This window comes from Carcharhinus amblyrhynchos, chromosome X, assembly GCF_965287045.1.
Source record: "Carcharhinus amblyrhynchos chromosome X, sCarAmb.v2.hapA, whole genome shotgun sequence".
Taxonomy (NCBI): Eukaryota; Metazoa; Chordata; class Chondrichthyes; order Carcharhiniformes; family Carcharhinidae; genus Carcharhinus; species Carcharhinus amblyrhynchos.
The window spans coordinates 6980778-6995473 of record NC_137359.1 but is presented as its reverse complement, the minus strand read 5'-3'; the positions used below and the strand labels follow the sequence as shown (position 1 = coordinate 6995473).

At 42.7% G+C, this 14696-nt stretch overlaps 1 protein-coding gene across 10 annotated transcripts in view; it reads right to left on the bottom strand.

Annotated features, from left to right (window-relative positions):
- Positions 1–14696, bottom strand: part of r3hdm2 (R3H domain containing 2) — a 304603-nt gene that overhangs the window by 52761 nt on the left and 237146 nt on the right. For 6 of the 10 annotated variants that reach the window (XM_080218004.1, XM_080218002.1, XM_080218006.1 and 3 more), the window contains 2 exons: positions 12755–12856; positions 1932–2162 (listed from right to left, as the gene is read on the bottom strand). In XM_080218004.1, coding sequence (XP_080074130.1) covers positions 1932–2162; positions 12755–12856 — 333 coding nt within the window. The remainder of the gene's footprint in view (positions 1–1931; positions 2163–12754; positions 12857–14696) is intronic. The other 4 variants (XM_080218010.1, XM_080218011.1, XM_080218008.1 and 1 more) reach the window with 3 other exon arrangements.

Sequence of the window (14696 nt, the reverse complement as noted above, 5' to 3'; positions counted from 1 at the left end):
AATTCCTTTCAGTTACCTGGCACCATGCCTCCTTTTTTGTTTCAGCCTTGTGAAGCACCTTGAAAAACTTTACTACATTAAAGGCATTATATAAATGCAAGTTGTTGTTTGCAACATTAATGCTGTCCCGTGCTATGGGCTTTGACCCTTCACCATGGCTTCTCAATTTGCACAGGAATCTTTAGGGGCTTGATAGGGTAAATGCTGAGAGGATATTTCCCCTCATGGGAAAGTCTAGTACCAGAGGACAGAGTCTCAGAATAAAGGATGCCCAATTTAAGACTGAGATGAGGAGGCAGTTCAGGATGGCAGAGTGGTTAGCACTGTTGTCTCACAGCGCCACAGATCCAGGTTCAATTTCAGCCTTGGATGACTGCGTGTGTGGAGTTTCTGCATTCTTCCTATGTCTGTGTGGGTTTCCTCCGGGTGCTCCAGTTTCCTCCCACAGTCCAAAGATGTGTAGGTTAGGTGGATTGGCCATGCTAAATTGCCCTTTAGTGCCCAATGACATGCAAGTTAGATCGATTGGCCATGGTAAATTGCCCCTTAGTGTCCAAAAATGTGTAGGTTAGGTGGATTGGCCATGCTAAATTGCCCTTTAGTGCCCAATGACGTGCAAGTTAGATCGATTGGCCATGGTAAATTGCCCCTTAGTGTCCAAAAATGTGCTGGTTAGGTGGATTAGCCATGCTAAATTGCCCCGTGGTATGCAAAGATTAAAAAGTTAGGGGAATTAACAGGGTAAACATGTGGGGTTACAGGGATGGGGCCTGGGTAAAATACTCTATCAGAGAGTCAGTGATACTTGATGGACCGAATGTCTTCCTTCTGCACTGTAGGGATTCTATGAATTTCTTGCCCCAGAGGGTTGAGTGTCTTTGGAACTCCTTGCCATAGAGAGGTGCGGGAGCAGAGTCCCTGTGTATATTGAAGGCTGAGAGAGAGATTTTTTATCAGTCAGGGAATCAAGTGTTACAGGAAAAGGTAGGAAAGTGGATGTGAGGAATATCAGATCAGCCATGATCCTATTGAATGGCGGAGCAAGCTTGAAAGGCTGAACATCCAACTCCTGCTCCTATTTTGTATGGTCTTATAAGCTCATTCTGCACAGAACCCTTATATAGAGCACACACACAAATCATCCCAGCATCAGTCCAAAGATGCGAGGGTTACGAGGATTGGCCATTTTAAATTGCCCCTTAGAGTCAGGGGATTAGCACGGTAAAAATACACGGTTATGGGAATAGGGCCTGGGTGGGATTGTGGTCGGTGCAGACTAGATGGGTCCTATGGCGTCCTTATGTACTGTAGGTAATCTATGATTCTATTTTGGGTTGGATTTAAACTAGATGTAACTAGTCATGTTATAACCTTAATGCGGAATCCAGTCGCCTTCTAAGATTGTTAAAAATCTGTGAACAAGTTGAGTTTGGTGGAGGTGGCAAGATGTGAAAGCACCACAGTGAAGGCAGCATATACACACTGATATCTTTGTAACAACATCTCAATGTTTATCCTCCCTCTGCCTCGTGAAAACCAGGAAGGCAAGAAGTTAAAACGAGCCAGGGATCTTGTTTTCCCACCTGGTGAGGTCCTGGTGACCTTCTCTCCAGTCCAGAGGAAATTAAGGCTCATCACAGCAGCACCACTGTAACCAAAACCAGCGCATGAGGAATGAACTGAGGATCTTCTTGGTCTGTGCAGCTGGGATACTACCCTGGACAATAGGTTCACTCACAAAGCCACGAGGAAACTCTGCTTAACCTTTACTGATGAATTTCAGATACAACATTGCAAATCAATTCAGATGGGTGCCCGATAATTTACTCTCACATTCGGAACAGCAGAAATGTGTGTTGTGGGGTGGGGGGGGGGAGGGGAGAGAGAGAGAGAGAGAGAGAGAGAGAGAGAGAGGGGGAGGAAAGAAATACCTGCTGGGGAGACTGTATGTAACCCTGAGGCTGAAGCACCTGCTGAGTTGTGGGATGTCCAGATGCCGAGTAGGGAGGTGCAGACAGAGACTGCCCCGGTGAAGCTATGATGTAGCCAGGCTGCTGGGATATCACTGGGGCTTGAAATACAGCAGAGGTCGTCTCGGCAGCTTCAGTGGAACCTTGACGGCTGAGGCTCATCTGCCCAAACTGGTTACCAAGTTCTTCAGGCTAGTTTGCAGATAGAAATAGAATTAGCCAACCATCATCTTCACCACTTCGAGTACAGATCTGATTAAGCAAGTTCAAACACAAACTATTTGTGGATTTATACTAATCCCTTTTATTTTGCACCCAGTATACACAAATGATGGAGATAAAGTTTGTCATTTACAAAGGATACCTGAATTAAAAAAAGTCATGCTGGAGGGATAAACTACGTAATCCTGTTGGTCCTAATATTGATGCAGAGATGCCGGTGTTGGACTGGGGTAAACACAGTAAGAAGTCTGACCACACCAGGTTTAAGTCCAACCGACTTATTTGATAGTAAACTCACAAGCCTCGAAAGCTTGTGAGTTTACTATCAAATAAATTGGTTGGATTTAAACCTGGTGTTGTCAGACTTCTTACGGTCCTAATATTTACATTTTCAGTTCAAAAAAAACAAATGAAGTTTGTGGTTCAGGTTTATGATTTTTAATTGCTGGAATAATTCTGCAGAATCAGAGAATTTTTATCATATAGGCCATTCAGTCTATCAATGCCTGGATTTGCAAACCTTTATCCTTTCCACTTTACATTCTCTATTTATTTTTCCACTTCCCTATTGCAAATTTTGTTTCCATCCAATTTTCTGGTTGGATATTCTGTTTAAACAACTCTCTGTTTAAAAGAAGAAGAAAGGGTGTCCTAACTTCTGCCTTGCTCTTTTGCTGATGGTTCACATACTTCGGTTACTGACTCACCAAATAGCAATTTTTTTGCTTTATCTGGTCAAAACCTTCAGAATTTTGAACGTCCGTATCAACTCTCCTTTTTGCCTTAGCTGTTCTACTGAAAAATACAGTATCTCTACTCCATTTTGTGCATAAGCCCTCTTCCTCCCAAAATGTCTACACTCAAGCTTGAATGTTGCAAGTACTGATGTCTCAGTTGACTCTGCAAATGTGTCTTGTACATTGATTAACCAAGATGCAGATGTTTTACACAGAACTCCCCTTTAACGTGCTAACATGAAAGTGCAGAAGCAACACTTTTCCTATTGCTTGGAAAAAGGCCTGCACAATTAGTTATCCAACATACAAATTCGACGGTATTATGAAAAATTATCTACATATTTCACACAATATTGGAGTAAAAACTCAGCTTGATAGGCTGTAGGGAAATAATGTGCAGACAATGCACGAAAATGTGGCGCAATGGTGGGGATGCACATGCCTCCCACTTGTAGTACTAACATTATTCCACTGATTGATTCAAAGGACAAGGAGGGACCAACAAGGAACTGGTCGCTAGCACCCTTGGTTTGCTGAAATATAAGACTGACAACAGTGTCATTAGACAACAGCAGCTTATATTTACACAGACCTGTAACTTAGAGAAATATTCCAAGTTCAAGCTGAGGAAGTGGTGGAGCAGATTGACAACTGCAGTAGTTTACTTCTCAATGATGGAAAAGGTTACAAGAGACTATCTTCTGATGTGTTACTGTTGCAAAGTTGAGTTTAAAATGTTAGAATTTGAAGTTTGTGAAATTGTAAAATGCCAGAATGGAAAGCAGCATATGCTGCCAGTACACAGAGTGAAACATTGCACCAAAGGCCAAACAGTCATGTTGCCAAGACAATAGGCCACATTCGAATTTTAGCTAATCATTTTAAATTAGGCACTTAGCTACCAGTAACCTAATAGCTTTGAAACTGATGTTTTGGTAACCTGAGACCCAATCCTAGGGTGGAAAATATTGAGATGTCACCAGGGTATAAGAGATGGGGGGCAGTGAGACAAACAGGAGAGCACCTGTCACCACTCATAGCTCTGAGAGAGAGGACTGCTAGCTCTCATGGCCTCATTTACGTCTCAAGAGAAAGCCTCATCTCGATAGTGAAGATAGCAAAGACAGAATATTACAAACCTGGTTGTAATTTTAGAGTGACTAAAGTCTACTGTGTTAACAAGTGGGAATTGTATTCATCGGAACACCATTCCATTAGAATCATGCTTTATCCGGTTTATTAATAGTTTAGTTAACTTGATCACTGTTAGTTACATAAATAAAGTATTATTTGTTGATTTTAAAGAGTCTCAGGAAGTTAATTTGATTTAACCACTAAAAGTTGCTGAAGAGCAGATCACACCACTTCACACTCACTTTTAACAGATTATAGGGCGAGGTACTCCTCTTTGAGTGGCTAGTTGTTAGTTCTCAGAGAGGGGATCAATCCCCGCTTTATAACATTACTCTCCTGTGACCACTACACAAGGTGCAAAGTCTCGGTGATTTGTATTGCTTTGGAAATGCAATCTCTGCAACGGAGACCACTAGATAAGAAGCACCAATCTCACTCAGGATCAAGCCCAAGATGGGGTGACAATACCTTCTCTTGTCAGCTTGGATCTTGTTTGTCTCTCTTGTGGAGACCTCAAGTTGGATTCAATTGGAAACTGATTTTTGGAGCAAGCAAGATGGATTTGGGTTTGCCTGGTCCACTCTGAGCATTGGCTTTGTAAGTAAGAATGGAACGACAAATACGGCTACTGTCCAAGGCTGTGCAATAATCTTAGAATGGAATTCATGGCCCTTCCCCCATCAGATCTCCATGGTGAGAAAAACCATCCACTGGGTAGCTGGAAGTAATGCCAAGGATATTAGTTTAGTTTATGTATTAGTATCACAAAACACTGCAATGAAGTTACTGTGAGAATCCCCTTGTCGCCACTCTCTGGCGCCTGTTCGGGTACACTGAGGGAGAATTTAGCATGGCCAATCCACCTAACCAGCACATCTTTCAGATTGTGGGAGGAAACTCACACAGACACGGGGAGAACACGCAGACTCCGCACGGACAGTGACCCAAGCCGGGAATCAAACCCAGATCCCTGGCGCTGTAAGGCAGCAGTGCTAACCATGGTGCCGCCCCATTAGATATTAGATCTCATCTAGAACTTTCAATAATTGCTTTTAAAACAAGTAAGTGTACTGAGCAGCTGAGCCGACTGCAGATGGAGGTGTTAGCGATGGAGAGTTTGCTAATTCTGCAGTCAAATTTAGGATTATATGCCAACAATTTGCACATTGCCCTAAAACTGTTGTGATCATGCGTCACAGCAAAATGATAACGAGGAACTTCAGACATGTTGTCTGGTGTGATGGGAGAGTTTGGAAAAAGGCCTCTACTCCAGGATTAGGTAAGGTTAGGCTTTGTACATTATCTCTGTATTTACAGCTTTGGTCCAGTCATGCATCATCATCAGTTCATCGCCATCTTCCTTCTCCCTGTGTCCACACTCCACCATGTCCTCTTTCCCCTTCCAACAACCCCTCCGGGGAATTGTTCTGGCATGTCCAGACGTTCAGAGGTGGACCCTGGGTCTCCCACTGGCTGAAGAAATCTGCTTTGTATTGTTGAAGAAGGGATCAACCCCTTCTGCGAAGTCTGAATCCGTCTCATTGAAGAGATAATTTATTGGATGCTAGTCAGGGTAAACACCCTAATTCTCATGTTTATAAAGGAGACTGATATCCTGTTTTACGCTAAGATACAATAGATTAGATTATCCCTGTAGGAAAATGATATGAAGTATATGGAGCTGAATTCTCGAGCAGAAACATTCCTGTCTGAAGGGAACACCTGCCACGAGGGACCCTCAGTTTACATTGTAAATGATGCTAATGTGCCAATATTCATTTGGTAATGGTAATGGGAAATTCCTGCAAATAAGTCATAGAAAAACACCTTCAGTGCCAGCTGTCACCTGAACGTGGCCAATATCTGAGATTTTATTTATTTATTAGTCACAAGTAGGCTTACATTAATACTGCAATGAAGTTACTGTGAAAATCCCCTAGTTGCCACACTCTGGTGCCTGTTCGGGTACACTGTGGGAGAATTTAGCATGGCCCGATCCACCTAACCAGCACATCATTAACTATTGATGTTGAATTCATGCCATCAGTTAGTGCTGGTACATGGGCGGTGACATCCAACTGGTAACAACTGTATTTCTTAGGCTTACTGTGCTCCAAATAATATGGAAAACAGTGTAGCCATTCCTTCAGTGCATTACATGAATGGGCCACAACATACTCTACATTGTGTTTAGTTGACAACCAAATTACATATTTTATTGTACCATATATAAAGGAATAAAAATTTGTCTTGGGTAATAGCATGTGGTGGAAATTGTTGAGTCAGATGCTCATTATATGCCCCATCCAAGAGTCATGACATAAATGGAACAAAATATTAGTTGGGGTGTAAAACAGGTAGTCAGAACAATACCACCAACATAAGATGAATTCTTTCAGCAGACAATGACAGACAGAAAATCTGAGAAATACTCAGCAAGTCTGTTAGTCTCTGGCAGGAGAAACTAGCTAGAATTTTTCTTCTTAAAATGGCGCCAACTCAAAAGTGTCGTCACTGTTTCTCTCTTTCCATAGATGCTGATGCACATTTCCAGCATTTTCTGATTTGATTTCAGGTTTCCAGGATGCGGAGTATTTTGCTCTTGCAATGGTGCAGACGTGTTAATGTTAACTACAGAAGCTTCGTTTGCAGGCAATGTCTTGCATAGTGCTGAAGAGTGTTCGACATGACCACAGCTAACTGGAACTCAAGTGCTGCATGTAAAATTCCAATCTGTACCCAAGTCTTTGTGTATGGGTATCTGCTTTACTTTATTTGGATGACAGTGATGGCGATAATTGTGAACCAATTAAGATATTTGCTATAACATTGGTTTGTTATTTTATTCCAGTAGTGAGCCTATTGAAATGAACCAGTTGACATGGTCACTGCCTACTGGATGGAAGAGTCCATTAAGTACTTATTCTTGGCCAGTGTGAGAACATAAATACTTTTGTCTCTAACTTCTGCCAAATCAAACTCAACTCCATCAAAAGACTTTACCTCAATCTTTGTCCAAATCAACCTGCAGGGACCCTTTACCTGGGCAGAAATGAACTGAGGCTATGAAGCAGGGCCTGGGTCTTATAATGATGTCTGAATAGGAGACCAGTTCCAGCATGGGCAATGCCAATGACAACATCTTCAAATCCATGTTCAGCACATGGCTTTTTTGTTCAAGATTCTAAAGATGTGCAGGTTAGGTGGATTGGCCATGCTAAATTGCCTCTTAGTGGCAGGGGGTTAGCAGGGTAAATACATGAGGTTATGGGGATAAGTCTAGGTGGGATTATGATCAGTGTAGGCTCAATAGGCCAAATGGCCTCTTTCTGCACTGTAGGGATTCTATGATTCCAGCAAACTAGATTATACTGGTGCATTGAGAGCATGTGGAATGAAGTATGACTTTAACAGGCAGCGAGAGATTGCGATAAGGAATGATCCACACTTGAAACACATCACATTCTGTAACAATTCACCATGATACAGTTTTCCTCAATCTGGATCATGAAAAATCTGCTGCAGCAACAGATGATCAATCTGATCAGTTTTGCAATTAGAACAATAAATTGGCTAAGAGCTGTGAAGAAGCTCTCCCAATGGCTCACCAAGTTTATCTCATAAGCAGTACAATCATATCGAGTGGGAAGTTGCTAGGTTTCTATCCTTGTCTATGCTGAGTTAATTGATCATAGTGGGAGTGGAGATAGAATCATTAGAATTGACTTCTGAACCTCAAAATAGAAGAAACAGCACTCATGGTTCCTGCTCCGAAGCTAGGGAGTCTGGCTAGAAGTGCACATGTATAGACATTGGCCGAGGATAGAACTGACATATGCTCCCACAGAATGACTTTTATTTTGAGTGTCGCAGCCATTCTACTAATGGATACATCATGCAGTGTTGGAACTACAAAGAAATACTGGATCATAAATTCCGTTATAGCCCCAAGACCAACTTGTCTCCCCAAAATGTGTTTGCTCACTGCAATTTTTAGATTTGAAGCTACACTTATTAACGGATGTCAATGTTCGCCACTCATTCAGTTTTTAGTGTGCAGCTCATTTCTGATAAATAAATAATGTTTCAGGAACTATGAGTTATGTTTCCGAGTCTGGTCGAGGGGATATAATTGCACTCAACTTTTTGTCCAGTAAGTTACATAAAGACTACGGGACAGAATTTTCCTGTTCTGCCTGCCACAGGAATCGGAGCCGTTGACATTGGGGAGGATTTTCTGGTTTTGGGGTGAACGTGGCCAAAAAAATCCCATGTCAATGGGATTCTCATGTCAATACCAGTCCCAGCACTGTGGAATTTGACCCCAAAATTTATTGGCACATAGGTCATAGGATGCACCCCTCCCATGTAGAATCAGGGGTGGCGAACGTAGTCACGCAGCTAGTTGAGCGAGTGAGTGCATCAAATGGAAATTAAAGCTGTACTCTTTATGAAGTGCCTGCTAAGAGCAGCTGCACACTCTGGCAAGAGGCAGATTGCAGCACTTGACCATCTGGAAACTGTATTCTTATTGGGAACACAGTAGCGAACACTTTAAAGAACAATTTCTTTGCTTGGGAGATTAGTAATGGGGTGGACCAAGTTCATTTTAGTATGATTAGATGCAGAAGAAATCTTTCTCAACTTTGCTCCCGTATTATCCCTCAGCTCCAATCTCTAGAACAGTATATTCTAATCCCCCAACCAGGCACATTATGATAGCTAAGAGTAAGATTACAGACAATCAAGGATGATTCGTGCTGTGGAAATTGTGAAGACTGCCAAAACCCATTTCATATGAGACTTATTCCTGCAATCATTCTGCTTGAAGCCCCAGCTTCCAAAGATGATGTCTACTGCAACAAGAACTGAGTGAGTGCCATTTTTGTTAATTAATATTAGCCAATGAGAAATGATGGAAGTAAATAAATGAGCAGAATATGGTGGCTTTCTAAATGAAAACTATGCATGACCTTGCACACGAGCACAGGAAATTCATTTGGCTGGTAGACAGAAGGCAGAGAATGGGAATAACTGGTGACTAGTGGTGTTCCACAGGGGATCGGTGTTGGGGTTGCAACTTTTCACTCTATACATTAATGATCTGGAAGATGAACTAAGGGCATGGTTGGTAAATTCACAGATGATACAAAGATATGTAGAGGCATGGGCAGTGTTGAGGAAATGGGGAGGCTGCAGAAGGACTTGGTCAGGCTAGGAGAGTGGGCAAAGAAGTGGCAAATCGAATACAATGTGGAAAAGTGTGAGGTTATGCACTTTGGGAGGAAGAAGAGAGGCATAAACTATTTTCTAAATGGGGAAAGGCTTTGGAATCTGAAGCACAAAGGGACTTGGGAGTCCTGGTTCAGGACTCTCAAGGTTAACGTTCAAATTCAGTTGGTAATTAGGAAGACAAATGCAATGTTAGCATTCATGTCGAGAGGGCTGGGATACAAGAGCAGGGATGTACTTCTGAGGCAGTATAAGGTTCAGGTCAGACCCATTTGGAGTATTGTGAGCAGTTTTGGGCCCATATCGAAGGAAGAACTTGCTGGCCTTGGAGGGGGTACAGAGGACGTTCACAAGAACGATGCCTGGAACAAAGAGCTTGTTGTACAAGGAACGGTTGAGGACTCTGGGTGTGTACTTGGAGTTTCAAAGGATGAGAGGGGATCTAATTGAAACTTACAGAGTACTGAGAGGTCTGGACAGAGTGAACGTGGAGAAGATGTTTCCACTCATGGGAGAGTCTAGAACCAGAGGGCACAACCTCAGGCTAAAGGGATGATCCTTTAAAAGAGATGAGCAGGAATTTCTTCAGCCACAGAGTGTTGAATCTGTGGAAATCTTTGCCACAGGAGGCTATGAAGGCCAGGTCATTGAGTGTCTTTAAGACAGAGATAGATAGGTTCTTGATTAATAAGGAGATCAGGGGGTATGAGGAAAAGGCAGGAGAATTGGGATAAGAAAAATATCAGCCACGATTGAATGGCAGAGCAGAGTGGCCTAACTTTGTTCCTATATCTTATGGTCTTATCACTAGTTTCCTTTTCTTTGTTAAGATGAGGAATGTTAGTGCTGCAGCCAGCTCCTCGTGCCACCATCAAGCATTCCCGTGAAGAACAGCACAGCTCACTAGCTAATTCCCACTTCAAAAGAGCATCCTCCTCTGCGCTATTTTTTTAAAAATAACTGTCCTCCTGCCAGAGTAAAGCTGCAATTTAGTATCAAATCACATATGCTTCATGTGTGTCAGCAGGATTGAGATTTCCCAAACTCACTTTGCATTGGACTCTTACAGCTAATACTTTCCTCCCAACTGTTCAGGCTGGATTTGAACCCTGATCCTAGGCGTAAGGTTGAGGCCAATACCTAATGGCGCTCCCCTTTTCACAGTCTCCCAAAACCAGACCTACCTTGGGCTCATCTTCCAAAGCAGAAACCTCTGCAATCATCATGTGCCTGCAAGTACTTTGTCAGGTTTACTTATACTCATCCGACAACCTGGAAAGCACTTTGGTGACTGAATGAGAGCGCATTAAACAAACAGCACTGTCGTCACCAGCCCAACTTTATGTGGGTCACCCGATTACAATTTACTGAATTCAGGGCACAAGCAGAGCAAGCCAGTGTGAAACGTAGCTAATTTGGGATGTGTCAATAATGCACAGGTAACGTTTTCCTTCTCGAGTAGCTTCTGCCTGTTCTTTTGCTGATCAGTCTGCCAAGCTTCAGGTAAGTATAAATTTATAAACTGTTCATTTTCACCTTTGTGCCATGCTGCATCTCCAGGATCAAGCGTGCTTACACACTTCCCCCACTATGATTAGCAAATTATTGGAGGCATGGTTCTGAAAAATATCCACAACCACTTTGGTTGCTTGAAACACTGAGTCTGCTTAATGTTTTGCATGCAACTTTATTCTGAAAATGCATTTTTTGTTAACGTGTTTGGGATGAATAACTCTGAGGAACTGACAAATCTTATCAATTACTGTTAGGCTGGTGAGAAAGCCACATAGAAGGCAGCCATACAGAACTCTACTTTGTAAAAAAAAAGTTTATTTATTAGTGCCACAAGTAGGCTTACATTAACACTGCAATGAAGTCACTGTGAAAATCCCCTAGTCGCCACACTCCTGTTCGGGTACACTGAGGGAGAATTTAGCAAGGCTAGTGCACCTAACCAGCACACCTTTGGTCACTAAGAGGCAATTTAGCATGGCCAATCCACCTCACCAGCATGTCTTTCGGAGTGTGGGAGCAGCACCCAGAGGAAACCCACACAGACATAGGGAGAATGTGCAGACTCCGCACAGACAATAAGTCAAGGCAGGGATTGAACCTGGGTCCCTGGCGCTGACAGGCAGCAGTGCTAACCATTGTGCCAAACGTTGTGCCATCCTGCCGCTACTCCCCTTCTCTTCCCGCTTTTGAGGAGCTGTCCCATGTGAAGTTACAGTTCAAGACCGTACAGTTAATGTTGGAAACGGAGTGGCAGGTGAGTGTGGGGTAACAGATGCACCCAATCTTCATCCTCACTGAACATCCACACACTTTTCAAGGAGTCATTGGATTATGAATCCAGGGTAGGAAACCAAGTTGAGTTTCCCCCCAACCTTTGCAAGCTCGGGGTGTTGAAGGTCTTAGTGCCCACACAGCTGCCCCTTTTGAGATCAGTTAATGCAGCTCAGAGCAAGAATTGAACCCGAAGCCTTCCTGGTCTGTACGGCTCAGTACAATAGTGGAAAGTGTATTTATATCCACTATGTCAGTGGGGTATATGGTTATCTGAGTATGTCTGTGAATTATAAAAAAGTCAGAATTATTGGTACACTCATTTCTATGGTGCAAATTGTTGCTTTCCAGTGACTTTTATTGATGTGAAGCTTACAATGCCAATGACTTGAATGACAGAAGATTAATGGAGATTTAGTTTTGAGGCAGATGGAGGGAGGAGGAATGAAAGAAGCATCGCAAGGTCCCTCGGTCACACTTTAGTAGAGTGTCTCAGTGGACAAACACATCCTATTCGGCATTTTGTACAGGCAGACAGTAGTTGAATTTTCACGAGTGTGTTTAGGGCAAAAACTGATTCAGCTGAAGGGGCAGGTTGCATGGGAATGACAGTTGAAAATCGTGATTCCATGGACAAGACTCAACATTCCTACATCCCTGTCACTCCAAGCAGACGTCAGGAACTGCTAGTATGTTCCTCAAACACTCCCCTGTGGTCCAATAGTATCCTTTATATATCCAACCTTAATACTACTTAGAGTCATAGAGTTTTACAGCATGGAAACAGGCCCTTTGGCCCAACTTGTCCATGTCGCCCAGTTTTTAACCAAGTTAGTCCCAATTGCCCGTGTTTGGCCCATGTCCCTCAATATCCATCTTACCCATATACCTGTCTAAACGCTTTTTAAAAGACAAAATTGTACCCGCCTCTACTACTACCTCTGGCAGTTTGTTCCAGACAAAAAATTGCCCCTCCGGACCCTTTTGTACCTCTCCCCTCTCACCTTAAACCTATGCCCTCTCGTTTTAGACTCTCCTACCTTTGGGAAAAGATGTTGACTATCTGATTGACCTATGCCCCTTCTGTAAAAGACTTGAGGGGAGCATGGACACACATGCAAAACTATTGACATACACAGGCAGAACTAAACATACAGAACTGATAACATGTACCATAGTGTATTGCTGGGGAGGCGAGACTGGCAGGAGAACTTGGGGACAAGAGGTCGCAGAATACTGGATAGGCTGTGCAGAGGGCTGCAGAGATGGCAAAGGCTAAGATAGTCAATAACACAGAACGTATTGGAAAAAAGAAACATAGGGTTAATGTCATCATCATCATCACTGCACAATAAACAAAAAAACTTTAGACAGACATTCTACAGCAAGTTTGAGATTTGTCAAACCAACATTTGCTTTTCCCTTTGCATTGAGGGTATAAATTGCCTCTTTCCACTCACCCCCCCTTCCATCTTTCTGGGCCATGCACATCTTGTATTTAGGAGGATAAGCATGCAATCTGCTCTCAGATCTCTGCCAATGGCATTCTCCAACCAGCTGCTAGACAATGAGTGACATAGCTCTGTAATTCAGATTTCTCCCTCCTCCTTGGGCCTCCATCCAACACCCAGGCAGCACTTTGGCTGAGACTGGGAATTCAGTGTGGTGTGACTGAATGAGACTGGTGGCCCTCCAATGCGGAACCCCTCTGAGTTGGTTTGCAATACTGAGAAACAAAAAAACACTATTCTAAAAATCACAAATAAAATCATATTTGAAAAATGCAATTGTATAAACAATAACCTATCATCTGCATTCTATAAAATATATCCTTGTGAGGTGTAGAATGTCCATGTGGCCAATTTATACATATGAACTTCTTCCAACACTGGCCAGACCACGTACCATTGTTAGCGCACAGAACAATCTCTGGTGTATGAGTCACAACTTCACGTGCATTTTAAATGTCGGTAGAGGCTCTTTAAATCAAAATGGGAACTGAAATAGGGAAGTAGTGTGCAGCAGATCTCAATGTTATAACCTTGTGCAGGTTAAGTCAGCTGTTATGTACATTACTGGTTTATGAAGGAGAATGCTGAACGACCTCCTGCAAGGGAGATCCTTTGTCAAACCTCCACATATGAACAAGAATAGGAACTTCTTCATCGCAGAAGGGCAAAGTGAATTCAAATTATCGAGTGAGACGATCCTTTTATGACTGTTCCACAACACAAAGCCACCATAACTGGGCAACTTCTGATTCAACACATACCTAATTCTTTCCAGGTAAGCCAGCCCTTTGGTTGATGTCTATGGACTTATTTGAGCCCGTTATCCAGGTAAAGACACATCTTCTGCTTCAATAAAACAAATCCTCCAGTGAAAATCGTGGCTGCAAAGGTTAAGCCAAGTGGCAGTAATCTGTATGAATCATTTGTGTCTCCTGTAGGTACTACCTGCAAGATCTTTCGATTCCTGTCTGGAAGAACACTTGCTTGACAGCACGACACTGACTTGTAGTGTTACTTCCTGGGCAATCCACTGACCTTCATGTTCTCCTGAGAACTAGGCTGCCTATTTTTCTGTCATCTGCAAATACTGACATTCCCCCCACCCAGTTCAGATTATTTACATATACCAGGAAGAGAAACAATTGCAATACTGCTCACTGGTGGGCTCTTTACATCCATCCAACTAAAAAAAAAATCCATCAGCCAGTACTCTCTGCTTTCTGTTCAACTACCATCTGATCCATGCTTACCCATCCAATGTCACTTCGTTACCATGAGCTTCAATTTTCATCCAACAACTCTTTCACATGGCATCATCAAATGCTCTTTGAAAAAGCAGATACACAACCCCACCGCATTTCCTTTCTCACTACACATCATCATTTCCTCCAAAAAAAAAACCTCCAGGAAATTTGTGTTTTGTCTTTTCAGAAATTCTTGCTGACTGTCCTTCATTAACCCAGGCCTTTCTAAGCAAATAGGTGACTTTATTTTGTATTGTAGCCGCAAACAACTTAGCCACACCTAATGTTAGACTGGCAGGTCTATACCTACCTGGCTTATTCTCTTCTCAGAGATAGTATGATGGTGACGACAACCTAATC